General features: G+C 46.4%; 1 protein-coding gene across 5 annotated transcripts in view; it reads right to left on the bottom strand.

Moving 5' to 3' along the window:
* The window catches only part of ASTN2 (astrotactin 2), a 473,842-nt gene that overhangs the window by 225,347 nt on the left and 227,342 nt on the right, over positions 1–21,153 (bottom strand). For all 5 annotated transcript variants that reach the window (XR_013539660.1, XM_072984878.2, XM_072984877.2 and 2 more), the window contains exon 6: positions 16,629–16,775. Coding sequence is in view for 4 of the 5 variants with exons in the window: in XM_072984878.2 (XP_072840979.2) it covers positions 16,629–16,775 (147 nt within the window). In the remaining variant the exon portion in view is untranslated. The remainder of the gene's footprint in view (positions 1–16,628; positions 16,776–21,153) is intronic.

The raw sequence follows: 21,153 nt of genomic DNA, 5'->3' as shown, positions 1-21,153 counted from the left end.
CCTGAGTCTCCGGGAAGTCTGGTCTACCTCCTTCAGCTAGTTGAGGATCACAACATGGACACTTGATTGTCTGTGCTATCATGCACCAGCGCTAAATGGGGCAGCTTTATGCGAGGTCTTGCTCTTTCTAGCAGGAGCAAAACTTCTCTGATAATGCATGTACAGCCTCTTGGCACAATGTTCTTTCTTGGCCTTCAAGAGGGCTGTGGCCCTCCGCGCTCCCACCTCAACCCATGGAATTCGGTCTTTCCATCTCTGCAACCCCAAGGCGACGGTACAGCTTTGCCTATTCTTTATGTCTGTTGAAAGACGGTTGCAACACAGCGGGAATGTACACCGGGCCTCCCAAGAGACAAAGCAATGGCGAGGACGAGAAATTCTGGGGGAAGGGAAAAGGCTCTGGAGGACGCATAGCCTCCAGCGAATTTTTTTTTGGGGGGGGGTTTACATAAGAGTCCATTGGGACACCTACCCATGGCTTGTTTTGTTTTATTATTTGATTCTCCCCTTCTCTCGCCCCACATTGATATCAAAGTAAAGCCAGCTGTGGCCACTTCATAAGTTCAAAGGTCTCATCCAGAGTCTCCATCAAAGTTCAGCAAGCCTGTTTAAAAGCGTCCAAGATAGAAGCTTGAAGTTTTTTTTTGACATTTTTAAATATATCGTCTTTTTCAAGAACAAAATGGGATAAAACAACCCCAGACTTTGTTCTTTTTCCCTTGTTAAATATCTAAAGAACCCAAGACGCAGCTAAAAATACTTGGCAAAATTTTCCTCCCTTCCCCCCTCCCCTTTTACTCCTCCTCCCCCTCTCTTTTTTCTCCCTGCCTTTTAAGACACATATAATTTCAAAATAACGATTGCAACTGAAATAATTTGCATTTCTCATTGGATGTTCTGAAACTCCATACCCTTAACACTTAGTCACTAAATTTAGTTCTGCTCTTAGCTTCCCCTTTTTAGAATTACTCCCTTGTTGTCTCAATTTTTTAAAAAGAACATATGCAGGGAAAGGGGCCTTTAAAAGCTACCATCATCCCACACACCCACGCCTTGATTTACTTTTTAAGGCTCTCCAGCCCTTCCGCTTGGGAAAAAAAAGCCAGCCTACATCAAGCTTGTTGTTGTGTGTCATCCCATCATTTCTGAATTATGCTGATTCTATGAATAAGTGGCTACAAAACTCTGTGCTTTAGGTCTCTGGCAGAGTTTGGACGTTTGGAGAAGAGCCAGCCTGGGTGGCCTTGGGCCAGCTGCATGATCCCAGGGTGCCCCAGAAAGGTAAACCACTTCTGACAGCACGCAATGATGACAATGAATGAGTGACCCCTTAATAATCATGTGCTTCTGACTTCTGGAGACCTTTCTCAGGGCTTCCAGGTAAAGAATACCCATAAGTGGCTTATCATTCCTTTCTTCCCGGTGGCATCTTGGGACTGTGCATTTTGTCCATGGCTGCACAAATGGGACTTTACTGGCAGGAGTCCCGGTGGGGAAATCTACTAGGTCTCTGCAGCCAGAGACCAAGTAACTCACAGAGCTATCCAGTCAGCAAGATCTCCAAAAGGCCCTGTTGTTAATACCATTCATCAAGTCGCATCAAAGTTAGAGGCGTGACCACGAGGAGTCTTTTATTCAAACAGAACTTTAGAGTAATAATTCTGATAGACAAGAGACACCGGGGGGTGGGGGGTGAAGGGTGGAAAAGAGAGAGGAAGAGTGATCGGTATTCCTTCTTTACAGCTACTGCAGGCACAATTTTGAACCTGCTCAACTGTGTGATGTAGGAAGCAGCCATTTATTCAAGGGATGGGACTTGATATATGCGTCTGGAAACACTTGGGCAAGCAACCCAGAAGGCCAGGTAACTTCAAAGGGTGAAGGATGCACAGAGACCATGAGTTTGCCCCCCCAAAAAAAACAAAACAATTTTCAGGGACATATTTAATTACCGTATTTTTCGCTCCATAAGACGCACCTTTCCATAAGACGCACCAATTTTTTAGGAAAAGAAAACAGGAAAATATAATCTGTTTTCTTCGCTCCATAAGACGCACAGACTTTCCACCCCCCTGTTTTGTGGGGAAAAAGTGCGTCTTATGGTGCAAAAAATACAGTAAAAGCAAGGTGAAAAAAATGCCCCAAGCCTAAGAAATCAAGAGGAAAAGGAGGGAAAAGCTGCATCCAATTCCATGGGCATTGTGCTAGAGATAGCTACAAGGAAGGAAAATTAAGAATTTTCAGGTGAAACAACTGAGGTTCACTTGCATGTCAATCATGGCACAGTATTTGGGAAGCAAAATGAAGTCACAGCTCATTTAGTTGTCAGCTAATGTGGGAACAGGGTACAAAACCAAGAGGGCTAGTTTTTCAACTCCATAATCTCCTTGCATTTTAGACACAGGTCCTCCATTGTGGCCAGTACATTTATATTGCTCACTAGATTTAAGAACATCTTTCCCTTCATTGAGCCTGTCCATCATCCGCTAGCCAGTGACCCATGCAAACATAAACTTATCAGCCGGGGGCAAACCGGCCCCACCTCACATTGTCTAGCGATGCTGGCCACGTGTTTCTATGCTGCCCCGCCATTAATTGCGCATCTCACAGTCACGCTTGATGCATACAAAACTTCAAGGCAATTAGAGACTCTCATTAGAACAGGCCAGGCGGCACTCCAATTTCTCACAAGGGGAAAATAACTTTTTTTTTAAAAAAATGAAAGGAAGGAAGGCGGCACAGGGTTTTCTTCTAGCATCTGCCTTAAATTCACGCACAGCATCCAACCATACATAGCGCTAGACTATGTTTCCATGTAGCAAAAGAAAAGCCAGATAGGGCGCTCGGAACTTATGCCTGTGAGACAAAAGGACTTTGTCCAGCAGCAGCATTTGATCAGGACTCTGGACAGCTCCCCAGCTGGCTGTTGGCTACACCCTTCAGAAGAAGAAAGAGGAGGAGGAGGAAGCAAAGCAAAGCAAAGAGAAGAGAGAACAATACAAGACTACCATACAAAATACCTGAGAAGTTTAATGTACATGAAAATGTTTTTAGAAATGACACTGGGCAGATGGCTGCATTTCTATCATCATCATCATCATCATCATCATCATCATCATCATCATGATGTGCTGTCAAGTCAGTTCTGATTTATGATGACCCTTTCCCTGGTTTTCTAGTTAAAGAGTGCTCATAAGCGGTTCCCCTTTTCCTTCTGCTAGGGGTAGCCCTGGATTGTGCAGCTGGCCCAAGGCTACCGAGGCTGGCTCTACTCCCAGGAGGCCCAGTGGGGGAATTGACTCCACAACCAGTTACCTAAACCACTGGTTCTTAACCTTGGATTACTCAGGAGTTTTGGACTGCAACTCCCAGAAGCCTTCACCACCAACTGTGCTGGCTGGGGTTTCTGGGAGTTGCAGTTCAAAAACATCCGAGTAACAAAGGTTAAGAACCACTGACCTAAACCACTGAGCTATCCAGTCAGCTTTATCATCCGGTAGTTTTGATCAAAATCCCAACTAGTTGTATCATGCAGAACAGACAAGCCACAAAAACAGTCAACAGATCTCTGCAAATCAAACATGGTGTTCAAACATCAATGCTTAAATGTGATTCGGGGGGGGGGTCTATTTAATAAGACGAGTAAAGGAGATGAGGCTGGATGCAGCACGGAAGAAACAGGAATACTGTATGCAGAGAGGGCTCCTACCTAGTAAGGGGACAGTGCTTGGGATTTCCTTCTTGCAAACGCCATCCATTTCAGAAATTGTCCCTCCTTCTTTGGAGAACAGATCATAATCTGAGGTGGACATGACGCTAACTACAAACCAGGAAGTTTGTAAAAATCACTAATTTGTTGATTTGGATCAGTTCAGGTTCATTCAAACTGGAGAACCCGAACTTCCCCAAACCCACAATTTTTTGAGCAATGCAATTAACTTGGTTAGTTTCCCCCCCCAACAGCTGGCCCCCATACCCTTCCCACTGCCTCTGCCCAGCTGACAGGAGGGCACAGGTGCCCAGGTAGCCAGCCAGGAAACAGCCAGTTTCTCTCTCTCTGTCTCTCTCATTCTCTCTCTTCCTTTCTCTCCAGATGGTTCCTGGCTAGCCTGATGCCTGTGCACATGTGTCCACCCGCCTCTCAACTAAAGGTAGGCCATGCACACAGGTAGCCAGCTGCCTTTCAAGACAGCAGTGGTGGTGGAGGAGAAGGAGGCAAAGGCAGGACAAGGTAGGGAGGCAATGAAGTCAATGGCAAGTGGGAGGGGGGCAGCCTGGGGGGTGTCTAAAGAAATTATTCCAAATGAATAGATGAACCAATTCATCGTTTGTTTGGGAAAATTCATGGTTTGTGGTTCAAGGACTTCTACAAAACTCGCTTCTCTAATCACGTTCCATAACTTGGCCACCAGTCAGTTCTGCCTAGGACGGCTGTTAGAAGTTTAAATCCATTCAAAGAAACATTCATATACAGTGGGGTCTTGACTTGAGAACTTAATCCGTATTGGAAGGCGGTTCTCAAGTCAAAAAGTCTGTAGGTCAAGTCTCCATTGACCTACAGTGCATTGAAAACCGATTAATCCTGTAACAGGCCGTTTTTGTTCCATTTTGGTTCTTTTCTGGTCTGTAAGTCAAATCTCAGTCTGCAAGTCAAACCTAAATTTTGCGGCCAGAGAAGTCTGTAACTCAAAAAGTCTGTAAGTCAAGCCGTCTGTAAGTCAAGGGTCCACTGTAAGAGTAGACGTCTTTATATGAATCAAAGTTCCAGAGAGTCATTTCATAAAGACAGTCCAGACCATTATGAATTTCAGAACAAAGACAAATGACATAATAGTGCTTCGAGAAGTAGTGGAACATGCCGTGAGGTCATCAGTCCCCTCAATTAATTCAGAAAGCAAATTAATTAATTATTAATCTTCACTGAATCAATCAATTAGTTCTTCACTAAGTTAATTAATTCATGGAAACTTCAAGGCACTGGGAAAACTGGTTGAATTTTAGTGGTATATCAAAAATATTCTGCAAATATATATATATTTAAAAATACCAGTTTAATATTGTTATTAAATCTGATGAGACTTCCTGCTATTTACTGAAAGATAGCACTTTTTCCAAAGCATAAAAATATGAAGAAATACTAATGATGAACAATGACACTGGTGTGCCCTCTGTATTAATAAATGCATATATTTGGTAGGAAGCTTGTTCCTAGATCCGTAGTTTTCTCATCATGCAACCATGACACGTTTCTTCCCCCTCTGCCATGGGAGGAAAGGAACAGAAATTAAGTTAAGGATCTTGCTGTAAAAGGAAAAGAGCAAGAACAAAATTCACTAAAGTCTCCATAATAATACAATTTTTTTAAAAAAATTCAATCACTTGCTAGTCTCTCTGGGAAAAGGGTGAAAAACAGCTGCTGAGCCAATTATGCAAAAATTCCGAATATTTGCACCGAGCTGCCAATGAAACACCAATAAAACAGATTAATATCCAAGGAGCTGGGGAGGAAATGGGCTGATCTCCAATCCAAGCTTAATGACTTTTCTAAAGAGAAAGAGAAGAGGGGGCCCGGTGGTCGGGCTGGCAGAAGAATGAGAACGGCAGCTGTAACGACACCATAAAATATCACTCTAAACTGCAGGGGGGGGGGAATTTTTAATGGAAAGTTGCGTCCTGCGCTCCCACTGCGAGAATGGGAAAAATCACCTCTCGCCTCGCTCCTCAAGAAACTTGGACGGGGCTTTCTCCCGGTGTGGCCTCTTCATCCGAGATCGAGCTGACCCAATTAGGAGCACAAAATTGGAGACAGCTCTTCCTCGCTCACAAAAAGCCTTCTCAAAATCCTGCATGGATTACTTTATTGTGTGCCTGTGGGGCTCGGCTTATCCAAAAGATGCCCCCCAACCCACACCCCACTCCGGCTCTTCTCCTTGGCGCACAAAAATACAACAGGTTGCAGTTCCCTTTCATGTCACGCTAAGCCACAGCACTGGGTGTCTAAGGAAATGCACTTAGTGAAAACCATCAGGGCTGTGAGTTGCTAATGAGGCCGAAGGAAGCGGCGTTGGCTTGACTTCTTTCTCAACATCGAAGATGCTAATTTGGCTTCTTAAAAGAAGGAAATTAAACAATGTGGGAGTTGCAAATTGAAGGCAGGTTTTTTTCCCCATTCTAGTTCAAAATATTTTCTCATGTAGAAAACAGAGGGAGAGGTTGGGTGTGAGATCTCTCACGTTACATTTCTCCAGCTCCATGCGGAGTTGCCGGGTAATTCTACAAGACTTATTAGGCAGGTTTTGGCAGAAGAGCAGCCTGGTGGCCTTTCCCATATTGGACTCTCGCTGTGAATGGCTGGACCACAGCCATGTAGTTTCAAGGCAGCCGCAAGAGCGCAAACACAGCCCAAAGAATGTACACCCTGTATTTTGTGTATTTTATGCCAGACGTCCTGGGTCATCTTAGATTTGTAGGAGGAAGTTAAAGGCTCATGGAAGAAGATGCAGCAGGATCCTCCGCAATTCTGTAATGCAAAAGTGCTTGCCTGCACACTTCGAAATAGGGCCAGACATTCTAACAACCTCAAGGCGATGGGGGACATGGTGGCTAGCCGCTAAACGACAGGGCTACAACCGCAAAACAACCAGTTTTCTCTTGCTGCTACTGTTGTTTCAACAGAACCGACAACACACTCAACGAACCAACAGAAAGTAATTTGCTACAGGGAGTGGATAGGACTGCAAAAAATCCCTTTTGTGCTCTGTTCCCCCCCTTTTTTCCCCCTAGGGCTGCTGGTGCAGAAGGCGGCTTTGTTAAGGCTAGAGATGCTGCACGCATGCATGCATTTGTGGATGGGTGGCGGCTTGTCAGAGCTGAAATGAAACTAGATTCTGTAATCTCTGTATTCTCCCTAGATCGTGTGTCTGCTCGCCCAGGGCAGTTCTGGAGTCACACTTCCTGAAAGCAAGCGACTTCCCTGCTACAGCTCCAGAGCCATTCTTATAAGCAGGATCTGTCTTCCCGAGACCAAAATGTACCAACAGCAGCCACCAAGAGCACACAGTTTCTCGAACTCTGTAGAAACATTGGATCCAGAGGAGAAAGAGACGGCCTTCGTGGTAAAGAAGAGCATCAACAATGAAGAATTGGAACACGTTCAATGGGCACCATCTGGAGGAAGAAAATTCAATCTCCTCTTCTATTTCTGAGGAGCTGCTCAGCGCCTGTGAAACAGGAAGAAAAAAAAGGCCTTCCTTCCACTTCAGACGCTCTTTCTCTTTCCCATCAGAAAGCAGTAATTTAATTGTCTGGAGATGGTGCAGGAAGGAGATGAGCGCCAGAGATTAGAAGCTTCTGCGTGGAGGTGAGAAGCAGATCTCAGCAGAGCAAAAAGGCCACAGGAGGTCTGCAGTGGGACAGGAGGTTTAAAAATAAATGCAGCTACTGGGATATGTCACACAGTTACTAAGCTGCCACCAACCATTCCCTATAATAAGTCACACAGACCAGGGATGGATTTTTAAACAATAAAAGAATAAGGTTTATTTTAAATACAAACAGGGTAAATAAAACAATCAGGTGAATAAAATAAAGTAACGTGGCTTATTCTCACACACACAAGCATACAGTTTGGTTCACCTAGAACCTTTAACTTAAAGCACAGACCCTGAACCCATCAGTTCTGGCTAACCAACAGACCCCTGAACCTTTCAGGCTGGTACTCTGACACACAGTAGTACCCTGTCAGACACCCAGACTCCCACAACAGCTTCTTCTTCCCAGCTGCTGCTTCGTCACAACCCAGTGTCTCTCAGCATCTCCTCTTCACCACACAGGCATCACATATTTATACAGTACAGCCCCTCCTCCTGATGTCCCGCCTTCCACTCCCCATAGGATGGAACTTTCCCTCCAAACCCATGACAGGTAACATCAGTGCTGTTATGTAACACCTCCCCTCTTTATAAGTTGTTTTGTAGGGGGAAAGCTAACGTGCTTTTCACCAAAAAACAACCTGAATAAAATACACAACAACATTTATACATACCTTATTATACTTACTCATACTTACACTCTAAGTTAACCATAGCAATTATGCATTTAAACATTTACCATATACATTACATCAATTTACCTTTATTCATACAAACCAAATTCGAAAAAAAAACAGGTACATTTTACTTTTTGTCATCATTATATACACATAGTCCATGTTCTTTCGCCGTCTTCATTCTTCAGGTCTTCTTGATAAGGCGTCAGCAACACAGTTCACTGACCCTCTGACCACCTTCACTTCAAAGTCATAGTCCTGTAGGTTTAAAGCCCACCTCATAAGTTTGCTATTGTGGGTTTTCATTGTCTTTAACCATTGCAATGGTGAATGGTCAGTACACAGAATAAAATGTCTTCCCCAGATGTAAGGCTTGGCCTTCTGGATCGTGTAGACTATGGCCAAACACTCCTTCTCCACGGTTGCCAAATGTCTCTCACCTTTTTGAAGTTTCCTACTCAGGTAGGACACTGGATGCTGGTCACCATTCTCATCCTCCTGGCACAGAACTGCTCCTACCCCGCTGTTAGACGCATCTGTGTAGATGATGAACTCCCGGTCGAAGTCTGGAGCACGCAGGACAGGATAGTTGATTAACGCCTCCTTCAACCTCTGGAACGCCGCCTCACAGTCGCTGGTCCACGGGATGCGGTCATCAGCCTTCTTCCTCGTCAGATCGGTCAGCGGAGCCGCAATCTCGCTAAACCTCGGGATGAACTTTCTGTAGTAGCCCACCAACCCAAGAAATGATTTGACTTTTTTCTTGGTGTTGGGTCTGGGCCAATCACGAACAGCTTCTATTTTGGCCTCCAGGGGTTTTATCATTCCTCCCCCTACCATGTGACCCAAGTATTTTATTTCTGGGCTACCCAGCTGACACTTGCTGGCCTTTACTGTTAGCCCTGCTGCACTTAACCTCTGCAGCACTAACTCCAGGTGTATCAGGTGATCTTCCCAGGTATTACTGAAGATCCCTATGTCGTCAATGTAGGCCACTGTAAAGTCACTGAGCCCTGCCAAGGTCTGGTCCATCAGCCTTTGGAATGTGGCTGGTGCATTTCTGAGACCAAAGCTCAGGACTCGAAACTCATAGAGACCAAAAGGGCTGCAAAAGGCAGTCTTTTCTTGATCCCTGGGATCAATTCTTAATTGCCAATATCCCTTTACCAGGTCCAATGATGAGATGAACCGACAACCCCCTATGGTTTCAATCAGGTTGTCTAGCCTGGGCATTGGGTAGGCATCAGGAGTGGTTACACGGTTTAATTTCCTGTAATCAACACAAAACCTAATGCTCCCATCAGGCTTGTCCACAAGGACTATTGGAGAGGACCAAGGACTAGAAGAGGGGACGATTATGTTCTCCCTCAGCATTTCGTCCAGCTCCTTCCGCACCTTGTCCCTATAGGGTCCCGTTACTCGGTATGGGGATACTGCCTGCGGGGGTGCATCCCCTGTATGGATCCGATGCATCACTCCCTTCACTATCCCCGGCTTGTTGGAAAACACCTGTTGATATTTACTAAGCAGCATTTTTAATTCTTGCTGCTGGTCTTGGGTGAGTGCAGGACTGATCTTTACCTCCTCTGGGTTGTATTTTACTTCCCCTCTACCCTCCCAGAAGGGTAATTCAGCTTCCTCACTCTCAGCTGCTTTTATCGCGAATAAAACCCTCTGTTCCCCTCTGTAGTAGGGTTTTAGGGCATTCACGTGAACCACCCTCCTTGCTTGGTTCTCCTCCTGCTCTATTAGGTAGTTCAGGTCTGACATCTTGGAAATGACCCTATATGGTCCTGCCCATTTGAGCTGCAGTTTATTCTCTCTGCAGGGCCTAAGCCAAAGCACTTCCTCCCCTGGGTCAAAGTGCCTCTCTCTAGCTTTGCGGTCATACCATGTTTTCTGTTTGACCTTCTGCGTTTGCAGGTTTTCTGCTGCCAGCTCTAGATTTCGCTTTAGGTCATTCATCAAGGTGTCTATGTAAGTCACAACGTCTTGTGGGTCATCCTGGGTGATCTGCTCCCAATTTTGTTTGATCAAATCAAGGGGCCCTTTCACCCTTCTCCCAAATAGAAGTTCGAATGGACTGAACCCGGTACTGGCTTGTGGCACTGATCGATAAGCAAACAAAAGGGATTGCAGCTTCTGGTCCCAATTGTTTGGATTCTCTGCCAAGTAAGCCCTAATCATGCGCATTAGAGTCCCATTGAACTTCTCAGTTAACCCATTACTTTCCGGATGATAAGCAGTGGTTTCCTTGTGCTTAATTCCACAGATTTGCCATAAGCGTTTCATGAGCTTTGACGTGAACGATGCTCCCAAATCTGTGATTATCTCTGAGGCAAATCCCATCCTGGACATATACCCCACCAAAGCATCGGCCACTGTGTTAGTTTCAATGTTAGTCAGGGGTATGGCTTCAGGATACCTTGTGGCATGGTCCACAATTGTTAGGATGAACCTGTTCCCCCTCTTTGTGGCCTTGGGCAAAGGTCCCACAATATCCACCCCTATGCATTTAAACGGAGTGTCAATCACAGGCAAAGGGCACAACTTTGCTTTGGTCCTATCGCGGTTATTCCCCTGCCTTTGACACACATCGCATTGTTTACAGAACTCCCTGATCTGCTTCCCTATGTCAGGCCAGTAGAAATTCTGTGTGATTCTCTGCTGTGTTTTGTTGACCCCTAAGTGTGCAGCAAACATGTCAGAGTGCCCCCTTTGTAAGATCATGGGGCGATACTTTTCAGGTACCACCAGTTGACTTCTGATCCCATCTCCCCCTTTTGAGATGTTCCTCAAGGTCTCTCTATATAAAATCCCCTTTTTCTCCAGAAATCTCACTGGGGTTTCAGGTGTTAGCTGGGCGTCAGTCACCTGTTCAAAACACTTTTGGAGAGTGGCGTCTGCCTTTTGCTCCTGTCCAAATCTGCTGTCTGTGGTTAAGGTTTCCACCACAGCTTCTGAACTCCCCTCTGCTTCCGCCTCTGGCTCATCATTACCCCCCTGAACTGTCCCTGTGGTGGCTTGTGAGCGTGTAATCACTAGCCCCCGTTTCACATGTTCAGCCAGGTCATTTCCCACGAGCACGGCTGCTGGCAGAGTCGATGAAATCGCTATCCGCCAATCTCCCCTCCAGCCTTGAAAGTTGACAGGTACCTCTGCTACTGGCAGAGAGATTATCTGCCCCTCAATCCCTGCCACCTTCATGCTCTCATTTGGGATTATAAACTCCCTAGGGATGATATCTGGATGGCACAGGGTTACCTGGGAACAAGTGTCCCGCAGCCCCCTATACTGACGGTCAAGTATTCCTACGTCCACCCCAGCTGTCTCAAACAACTGAGAATCTGTTTTTATCAGCAAGCAGCGCTTTACCTCCATAAGAGGACCATTTTCCTCAGCCTGATCAGCAGAGGTAGCTGTTCCAGACTGAGTAGTCATGGCAACCGGCTCCCTCAGTGACACTGAGCCTTGCTCTTTCTGGACGCAGAACACAGCTTTTGGCTTGGTCCCACTAGAATTCTGAGGCACCATTCCTTTTAGCTGCTTTAATTTCTCACACTCTGAGATTAGATGACCCTTTCCCTGACAGAAATAATATTTTCTGGTGTATTTTGATTCTCTTTCATCTTGTTTTGGTTTTCCCTCCAAAATCTGAGGTCTTAGTTTCATGTCTGAGGGCTTCCCTTCACCATGGGCCCCTCCCCCTTGCTGGCTTTTCCCTTTTATTCTCAAATCCAGCTCCTTTTGCTTGGCCTCAAACTCAGCCCTGATCTGTAAAATTTCTTCCTCAGCCCTAGCTTTTATCTCTTTTACTTTTTCTTCAGTCTTATCTCTGATTTCGTTTAATTTAATGTCTTTTTGCTGAGTATATTTTTCAAGATCTTGCTCACTTTGTCTGACCTGAGCCTCATACTTTTCCTTCTTCGACATTTCTTCCCCTGATAAATTGTTAATAAACTTATTTAGGAACTTCAATTCCAATTGTACCAGTCTAATTTGGTGTTTCAGTTCCATCTCTTTTATCCTCATGGCCATTCCCCTTTTCTTGGCATCTGCCTCTGCCTGACAGATTTCAGCTCTTTCTTTTCTTCTGATTTCCATTTCCCTCACCCTCAGTTCATGCTGTTGGGCTAGGAGTATTTTTCTGAGTTCTGGGTTTTGTTCTCCCGTGCTGTCACCTTGCACTGAGCCAAATTCATCCTCAGAACCTTGGTCAATCTGGGGGTCTTTCACTTCACTCATTTCTGCTACTTGGCTTCGAGTCAAGGGCATAACCCCCCCCTCAGAACAGGCTGCTTTAAAAAGTCAAGCCTCAGAATAAAACGACCACTTTTTTCCTTTTTGCCTCAGAACCAGCTCTCCCTAGAGATTGCTGCTGTTCTTCAGCACTAAATTTGCAACAGTATCGAGTCAGAGCCTACCCCCCTCTGCTGGGCCTCTCAGCTGGCAAGCTAGCTCACTGTTGCTACGCAGTTTTGCCTCAGCGTTTTCCCGCCAAAATCAGGCTGCCTCAGAGCACCTTAATCTAAGTCTCCCCAGTTGGCACGTTCTTCTACTAGTGCACCTCCCCGTGAGGTACACCTAGAAGATTACCTACGCGCCTCAGACTGTCCCTGACTAGACCCCCCTTGCTCTGGGCACACTTGCCAAGGCTTTGCTGGACCGCTGGACAACTGGACCAGTCGTATCCCACACGCTGGACACCAATCAATGTGACAAACCCAGACCTACTGGGATATGTCACACAGTTACTAAGCTGCCACCAACCATTCCCTATAATAAGTCACACAGACCAGGGATGGATTTTTAAACAATAAAAGAATAAGGTTTATTTTAAATACAAACAGGGTAAATAAAACAATCAGGTGAATAAAATAAAGTAACGTGGCTTATTCTCACACACACAAGCATACAGTTTGGTTCACCTAGAACCTTTAACTTAAAGCACAGACCCTGAACCCATCAGTTCTGGCTAACCAACAGACCCCTGAACCTTTCAGGCTGGTACTCTGACACACAGTAGTACCCTGTCAGACACCCAGACTCCCACAACAGCTTCTTCTTCCCAGCTGCTGCTTTGTCACAACCCAGTGTCTCTCAGCATCTCCTCTTCACCACACAGGCATCACATATTTATACAGTACAGCCCCTCCTCCTGATGTCCCGCCTTCCACTCCCCATAGGATGGAACTTTCCCTCCAAACCCATGACAGACAGGTAACATCAGTGCTGTTATGTAACACTGCTCAGCGCCTGTGAAACAGGAAGAAAAAAAAGGCCTTCCTTCCACTTCAGACGCTCTTTCTCTTTCCCATCAGAAAGCAGTAATTTAATTGTCTGGAGATGGTGCAGGAAGGAGATGAGCGCCAGAGATTAGAAGCTTCTGCGTGGAGGTGAGAAGCAGATCTCAGCAGAGCAAAAAGGCCACAGGAGGTCTGCAGTGGGACAGGAGGTTTAAAAATAAATGCAGCTATTAGGAACGTGCATTCCCCCGTCTCCACCTGCCCAGGTTTTTCAATCCTGCCCTGGAAACCGAAGGCCGGAAGCCGTCCTAAGACAAGAGCTTCAGGAGCAGAGTTGGACCAGCACTTGGCTGGCAGTACCAAAGGGGTACCAAGAACCGCAAGGGATGGAACAGAAAACTGGAGATCATCGATGCATGGCTACTGGAAATCTTTCCGGAGATGGAAGATGAAGAAATCTTTCTTAAGATCGATGCCTGTTCAACAAGATAGTTCGGCGTCCGTCCGTTTGGCAGGGGGGGATGCTGTTTTTCAAACAGGAGCCAGAAATCCCTGCAAATCTAGAGGATTTCCCTATTACATGGAAAGACATACGTTTATAAAGCAGAAAAGAGACTCCTCTTTGCTTCCAGGATCTACCGAACGTCAGGGCTGTCAGCTGCACGTGCCGGAGGAAGGCCAGGTACGGCCCTCATTGTTATCTTGGAGGTCGCCATGAATGCTGTGAAGTGGCAAAGCCCTTCTCCTGAGACTAACCAGGTAGTGGTCCCTTTTCTCCGAACCTCAAGTCCCTTCCCCCGGAGAGGACCTGAACAAAGCTACCAGCCTGGCTTGAGCCCTGCATCAGAACATCTCTGTAAAGGGATCCGGACACAGTGCTCCAGGGCTGCATGTTTGCAAAAGCTAGGCAGACGGTGCCCCCCAAGACCAACCAAATGCTTCCCCCTCCAGTCTCTGTGGAGTCAGGAATTCCTTCCACTGCAGCTCTCCACAGGGCCAGGAGAGTGGAAGGGAAACCTGCTGCAATACGTCTGCCAATCCTATGGAGAGGAGGGCAAGCCACTGATGAAAGCAGGGGGTGGGGGCCTCAGTGGTAGGGAGGGCAACGCTGGATCGTGGTCACAGGACATGGCTGAAAAAGTGAGGTGGGGAAAGAATATTTCCCTACGACAGTCAAAATGAAGCTCTGTTCAGAATTCGCCAGCCCTACCCAAATTTCTCCTCCTGCGCAGGCATCGCTGCCCACTCGCTAGCGTGCCTTTCAGATGACATTGTGTGGCTGAAATGTACCGGTTTTCCTGAGCCCTGGAGGCAAATATCTCTTAATTCAGAAAAGATGAGGGACTGGCAGCTAAAGGCTGCCTGCCTCCAGGCTGATTTGCACACTACATTTTTCAATTTGAGTGTGATTCCCGGGAGGGATGAATTCAGCAAATGACTCAGTCAACCGGTCCCTGAAATTTAAATTGCAGGACCACATTCCAATGCGGTGGGGTGACTAGTTCTCCAATTTGGACACGGGAGAGCTAAACCAAAGCCCTGGGCAAGTTGCTTTGTTTCCATCCCACTCCGCCCCTCAGTGGCAGATGGCTTCACTTCAGGGTGGAAAGTCTTTGCTTGAATCCTCCGCATCTCCAGCTCAAAGAGAATCAATCACACAGGCAAGTAACCGAAAGGACCTCAGAACTGAGAACACGGATGGCTGTGCATGCCCTTAGATCAGGGTCCTCCAATGTGCTTTGACTACAACTCCCAGAAATCCTGGCCAGCAGAGCTACGGGTGACGGCTTCTGGGAGCTGTAGTCCAAGAACACCTGGGGACCCAAAGTTTGGGAATCACTGCCTTCGATGGACAAGTATTCTGGTCTGTACAATCAGCACGTTTCTATGTTCCAAACTGAAATGTGAGATGACACGACAAACTTCTTCTTACAAATGAAGATTATTCACAACAATGATTCCACAGTACAGCTTCCACAAAAGGTACGAACTAGAGAGAAAAGAGGGACATTCGTAGTGTTCTTTTAAAAAGCCAGGGCCAGGAGAGTCCATGATATATCCTCTGAAATCTTATGGGCCATTTTGTTATCCATTTAAAAAACTGAGCACGGGGTAGTGAGGGACTTGAAGCCACACTGGGGGGAAATGACACAGGGCACAAAGGACAAGCCTCAGGGCTGCCTTAGCAAAAGAGAAGAACGGATGCACTGGCCATAAATCCAGGCGTGCGCATTTTGCAGGGGTACACAATAATAAGGTCTGGTCCTTCTACCATTTAACAAAGACTTCAGCAGTGGAGCATTTTTAAAGCCTCAGGACAAGAGCATTCTTCTTGAACTGAGCTTTTATAAACACCCGACAGCTACGGTGTGAGCTGCAAGGAAAAAGGTGACGGCGATGAACGGTCCTCCTACACAAGGCTCTCCTCTGACATTGCATGGTGGAAGTGACCTTGCAAAAAGAGAGTGTAAGCCGGGGCAAGCTGTACCGGGTGGCTGAAGCTCCCTGTGCAGCCTCAGAAACATGCTGCATTTTGTTCGAGAATCGGTGTGAGCGAGCAGAGCATCTGCCAGGTGACCAACTGGGCACAGCAACTGTTTTTGACAGTAATCCACGTCGTTGGAGGGAAATTTCCATGTATTGAGATTAGCTCTTCTCCTCGTCTGCTGCTGACGATTTAGTATGTTTCCTCCCTTAATATCTTAAGGCTTAACGGTTAATCTCCAATATCGGATGGTGCCATCATTCGGGAGAATCACACTCCTGCTGAAAATTACTGGGCCAGGCAAACTAAGAGTACAGTGGTGCCTCACATTACAATGTTAATTCGTTTCAGCGAAATCGCTGTAGAACGAAAACATCGTAAAGCGAAATTAAAAAGCCCATAGAAATGCATTAAAACCTGTTTAATGCGTTCCGATGGGCTTAAAACTCACCGTCCAACGAAGATCCTCCATAGGGCGGTCATTTTCACTGCCTGTCTTGTGAGGAATCCGTCCCTAAACACAGCAGGGAGCCATTTTATTCACCCGGCGGCCATTTTGAAACGGCCGATCAGCTGTTGGAAAAATCATCGTTTTGCGAAGAATTGGTTCCCGAAGCAGTGAACCGATCATCGCAATGCGAAATTTCCCCATAGGAAACATCGTTTTGCGATCGCAAAAAGTTCATCGTAATGCGATTTCATCGTTAAACGAAGCGATCGTAATGCGAGGCACCACTGTACAGGTTTTCTCATCTGATCCTTCTCCCCAGCGCAACTCACGTGGGAAGAGGGAAAAACAGACATCCCAGAATAACAGAGCCGTCACATGGAATAAGGCGGAAGCTCTTACCATCCGCAATGAAGTGCTCAGGAACGTGAAGCGTCACCTTGACAGTCAGTGGACAGGACAGCTGGCTGCCGCACACCATGGCCAGGATGCAGGAGCTCACCGCGATTAACGTGAGCGCAGTCTTGTTCACTGGACTCTTTAGGGAACCTGAGAAAAACAGAAGAAGGAGGGGGGGAAAGCACAGGTGAGACACAAATAATTGGCTTTAACTCTTGTGATCATCCTCGGGCAGGACCAAGGAAAGTTTACGTTCAAGCTCTCAATCACTTATCGGGGTTTTATCAGCAGGACAATAATAATAAACGGGGGCCTCCCTTCGACTTGTTGGTGGCAGGGCAGGCTACTCCCCGGTGACCTCTGTTCTCTGAGTGGTTGTAGGGCAGTGATGGCGAACCTATGGCACGCGTGCCACAGCCGGCACACAGAGCCCTCTCTGTGGGCACGCCAGCCATAAGTCGCCACAGAGAAATCCTTACCCGTCCTCCGATCCTGGATTTCAGCACTCCCCTCTGCTGGTGCAGGGATCCAGCGGAGGGTTGCAATGGCGACCAATGAGGGACTGGAGGACCAGTAAGTATTTATTTGTTAATACCGCCCATAGGGAAAGAAAAACAACAACAACAACAACAAGCATTTAACCCTTGCAGTGCAGGAGCAGGGTTTTTTTCCCCTAAACTAAAACCTCAGCATTCGGGTTTTAATTGCAGTGTTGGCACTTTGAAACAAATAAGTTGATTTTGTGTTGCAGTTTGGGCACTTGGGCTCAAAAAGTTTCACCATCATTGCCGTAGGGTGATGCACGGTCCACAGGCATCACCCCCATAAGAGTAATAATAAACTTCTAGAAGCAGCATCTGGAGAGGTGGAAGCTGGAAGCTTAAGACTTTCTAAGCTCTTTGTGAAAACATATTATTTCTTGATTTAATCCCCACCCCCACCCCTCCGGCACCTTTCTCCTTGAAAAGGACCCAAGACAGTTTACAGATTTAAATCTGATTACAATGAGTATACACTGGTGGGTTACATCATTAAAAGACAATATTTAAAGCTGAGGGCAATGAGTATAAAGAGGCAACTCACATCCTATGTTTTTTTAAATGATCCTGTTCAAATATGGCTGGGTTAATGTCCACACAGCCACACAACACCTCCCTACAACACACAGAGAGCCTGATAAGCCACTAAATTTCAAATCAGCTACTCAAGACCTTTATAGTTCCTGAAATAAATATGCCCTGCTGAAATATTGGGTGCTTGGTGTTCATCATTAACCATACCACAAAAGGTTCACCCAAACTACTGCAGCTTAACGGCATTTTAACACCCCCATCCTCAGATTTGTAGGCTGGTAACATACTTAGAACAATCTGCATTATTCATGGGGATGCCTGAAAGCTCTAGCAGAGAAATCCTAAGTAGCAGGAGAAACTACAAATTCCAGGATTCTACAGGATGGGACCATGAGGCTGCTGTACTGTGGAGATACGGCTGGAAAACCAGTCTGAGAAGCAAGGATGCGCGGTCTGGTGGCACCAGATGTTCTCAGCTACCTTTGAGAGAACATTATTAGGCATGACTGTCATTTTCCACCCAAAGTCTCTGGTAAGCTCTAAATTTGAAAGTACGCCAATTTGGTAGCCCGTGGTCTACGGAAACCCATCCACCCACCTCTTCCATTGACCCCCTTTCTCCAAAATGTACAACCATTCCAGCACCAAACATCTTGAGGTAGGGAGCATGATCGCTAAATGAATGTATTTAAACCAAATCACCAAGCCCTTTCCTGTTATTTCTTTTCATTCAAATGGACAACGCCAGCAGAATCAGAAGTTATACTATATTCTTCGGAAGGTTAAGCCCAACAGCTACCGACACAAGGATGTTTTTAAACAAAATCCACCAGAATTTTAGAAGGGGGGGGGGTCAAAGCTTAGTAAGAGCAACTGCTGCTATATAAGCAGTACTATTTTTCATTTCATTTCATGTTTTCACCCACACTTGCTGAAAGGCCGTTGTGTTCAAGAACAGCCTTTCAGCAAGTGTGGGCTAAAATATTTCTGACAGCAGAAAGACAAGTCCCGGGGAAGCCAAGTGTGATCCCAGCACAACCCCCATGCTGGAGAGGTAAGGAGGTCACACAGAGCCTTTCCTCATTCTCTCTCTCTCTCTCTCTCTCTGGACCATCTGTCTAGCGCTATGCATGCCAAAATCCTGACACGTTCAGTAATAATTCAGAACTAGCCGCACCTTTGAGTCTACAAGGCACCAAGATTAACAGCAGCTCCACAGAATAAATATCCTGGACCTTTATTAGGACAAAACTGGAAGGTCCAAGACAGCGCCTTAATAAAGTCGGGTTAATGAGGAAGGTGCAAGATAGACGGGCTACAGAACAAAACTGAGCAATCCCATGGCACGCCACGAAGACTGGGTGGCAAATCCAACCAGAGTCTTGATCTTTAATGGCTAAGGTGTTCATTTTGCAAATGGAAGGGAAGCAGACGAGTGAGCTGTTGAAGAAAGTTGGGGGGGGGTGAAGCATCACCATTGTGTCAGAGAATCAGCTCTTCCTTTACTGTGATAATTGGGCTGATTTCTGGTGTTACAACGCAGTTGGGGCAAGAGAAATGTGCGCACAGAAACCAGGTGGGAAAGAAAGGGCTTTGAAGTCGGAACAATGGTGTCTGCAAGCTGACCTTCAGGAGTGAATAGGACCATTCCTGAAACACTGGAGAGAGAACTCCCTAGAGGATGGAAAAGGCAGACTCCACCAAATTGTGCCTCGCATTGTTAAGGCTTCGTGTTCCACGTGCATGCGGTTACTGGAACTAGAAAGAGGAGGTGCAGACACCCTTCAGCTGACCCCAGACTGTGGACTCAAATCTTCCTGAAGTGGCTACCCTTGTACTCTTAATTATGGCTATTGATGGTTGATTGGACACCTCCGCTTTCAGGAATCCCTTTGACCAACAAGACTAGGGGCTTTGTATTCTTTGTGCTCTTTTCAGTGTTTATACTGCTAATGGCTAGCATTCTATTGTGTCTGCACACGGTCTGGTCTTCTATTCTATCTCTCACCCTCTCCCAACAACCCTGCCTTATTGATGTCATACGACAACAGACCCTCCCCCCAAAAAAACCCTTTGATTTCCACTTGTTTAATGTCTTTATGTCCACCCGCCTCAGTGATGATGGATTCAGTACTTTCATCCCCGTAATCAGACCGACTATCAACACCGGCAGAAGATTCCCTTGCAATTAAAGAGGAAAGCAGGGATAAACCGTTGCAGCAAACGGATTAACCTGATGCAGACAGCTTTCGCTTCAACTCCGTTCTTCAAACCTTTGCCTTACTCAAGAAAAGTGCTATATAAACCTCCAGAAAGGGGGTGGGGCCGCCTCTCCGTTGGGAAAACCGGTGCAATTTCACAGGTACAGCCATAAGCCGATGAATCTTACACCAATGGCATGGGATAAACTCTCAGAAAAGCACCTTTCCCTGCCGTGTTCATGTAATCTTTCATTTCTTCCCCCACTGTTTTAGGATGATTGTGCAGAGGCCCCATAGTTGGCCCACATTACTGAAACTCACACCAAGTTCTCTGACCGAGGAGCATTCTCCTACGGCTGACTCTATCAGCCCACGTGCAAACACCACATCTTATGGTTATAATGCAAGTTTTCCCCCTTGAAGATGAAAAACAAGCAAGGCAATATTTTATGCTGTACACTAGGTGCTCATCTAACCCAGTGGCTGGTTCCCCACCTTGGACCCCAGATGTTCTCAGACTGCAACTCCCAGAAGCCTTGACCAGCGCAGCTAGTGGTGAAGGCTTCTGGGAGTTATAGTTCAAGGTTGGGAAACACTGATCTAAGGGCGGCTTTGCTCTAAGGATCACTACAACCGTACAGACAAGGGGTTTGGAGAAGCAAGTTATTTTTAAGCAGGAAGATCAGTCCAGGACCTTCTACCGTGGCAAAACAGACTTCCTCCATTCCAGCCACAAAAGAAATGCCTGCCTGCCTCCCTAGTTGCTTGAAGCTCTGTCTCCTGAACTGCTACCTGCGTTGGCTCCTGAGTAGAACCCATAAACAACCCATGTGTTGTATAAGACCAAAAAGCTTTCCCGCTTGTATCCTGCAGCTGCCGATGCGCACGCCCTGCTGCCTCTGGTGCTGGAAATAAGATATACTTGTGATGACTCACCCTCACCCTTATGTGCTGTCGTCAATTCTGTGTTGCGGCAACCCTTTTTTCCTAGGGTTTGCCCTGCCCGAGAGTGCGCAGAAGTGGTTTAGCGTTCCCATTTCTGGGGACTGTGCAGCTTGCCCAAGGCCACGCAGGCTGGTTCTTCTGGAACACACAGTGGGGAACTGAACTCTAAACCTATGGCTCTGTCGCCAGACACCTAACTCACTAAGCTATCTTGCCACACTGGATACAAGTGGATAGCATAATGGACTAAGACTCAAGAGACCTCGGTTGGATTCCCTGGCTCCAGGGGGAAGGGGATGAAACTGGTTT

The sequence above is a fragment of the Pogona vitticeps genome, chromosome ZW-PAR (assembly GCF_051106095.1).
Source record: "Pogona vitticeps strain Pit_001003342236 chromosome ZW-PAR, PviZW2.1, whole genome shotgun sequence".
NCBI lineage: Eukaryota > Metazoa > Chordata > Lepidosauria > Squamata > Agamidae > Pogona > Pogona vitticeps.
Note: the sequence above shows the minus strand (reverse complement) of the source record. Positions and strands in the feature narration are given on the sequence as shown.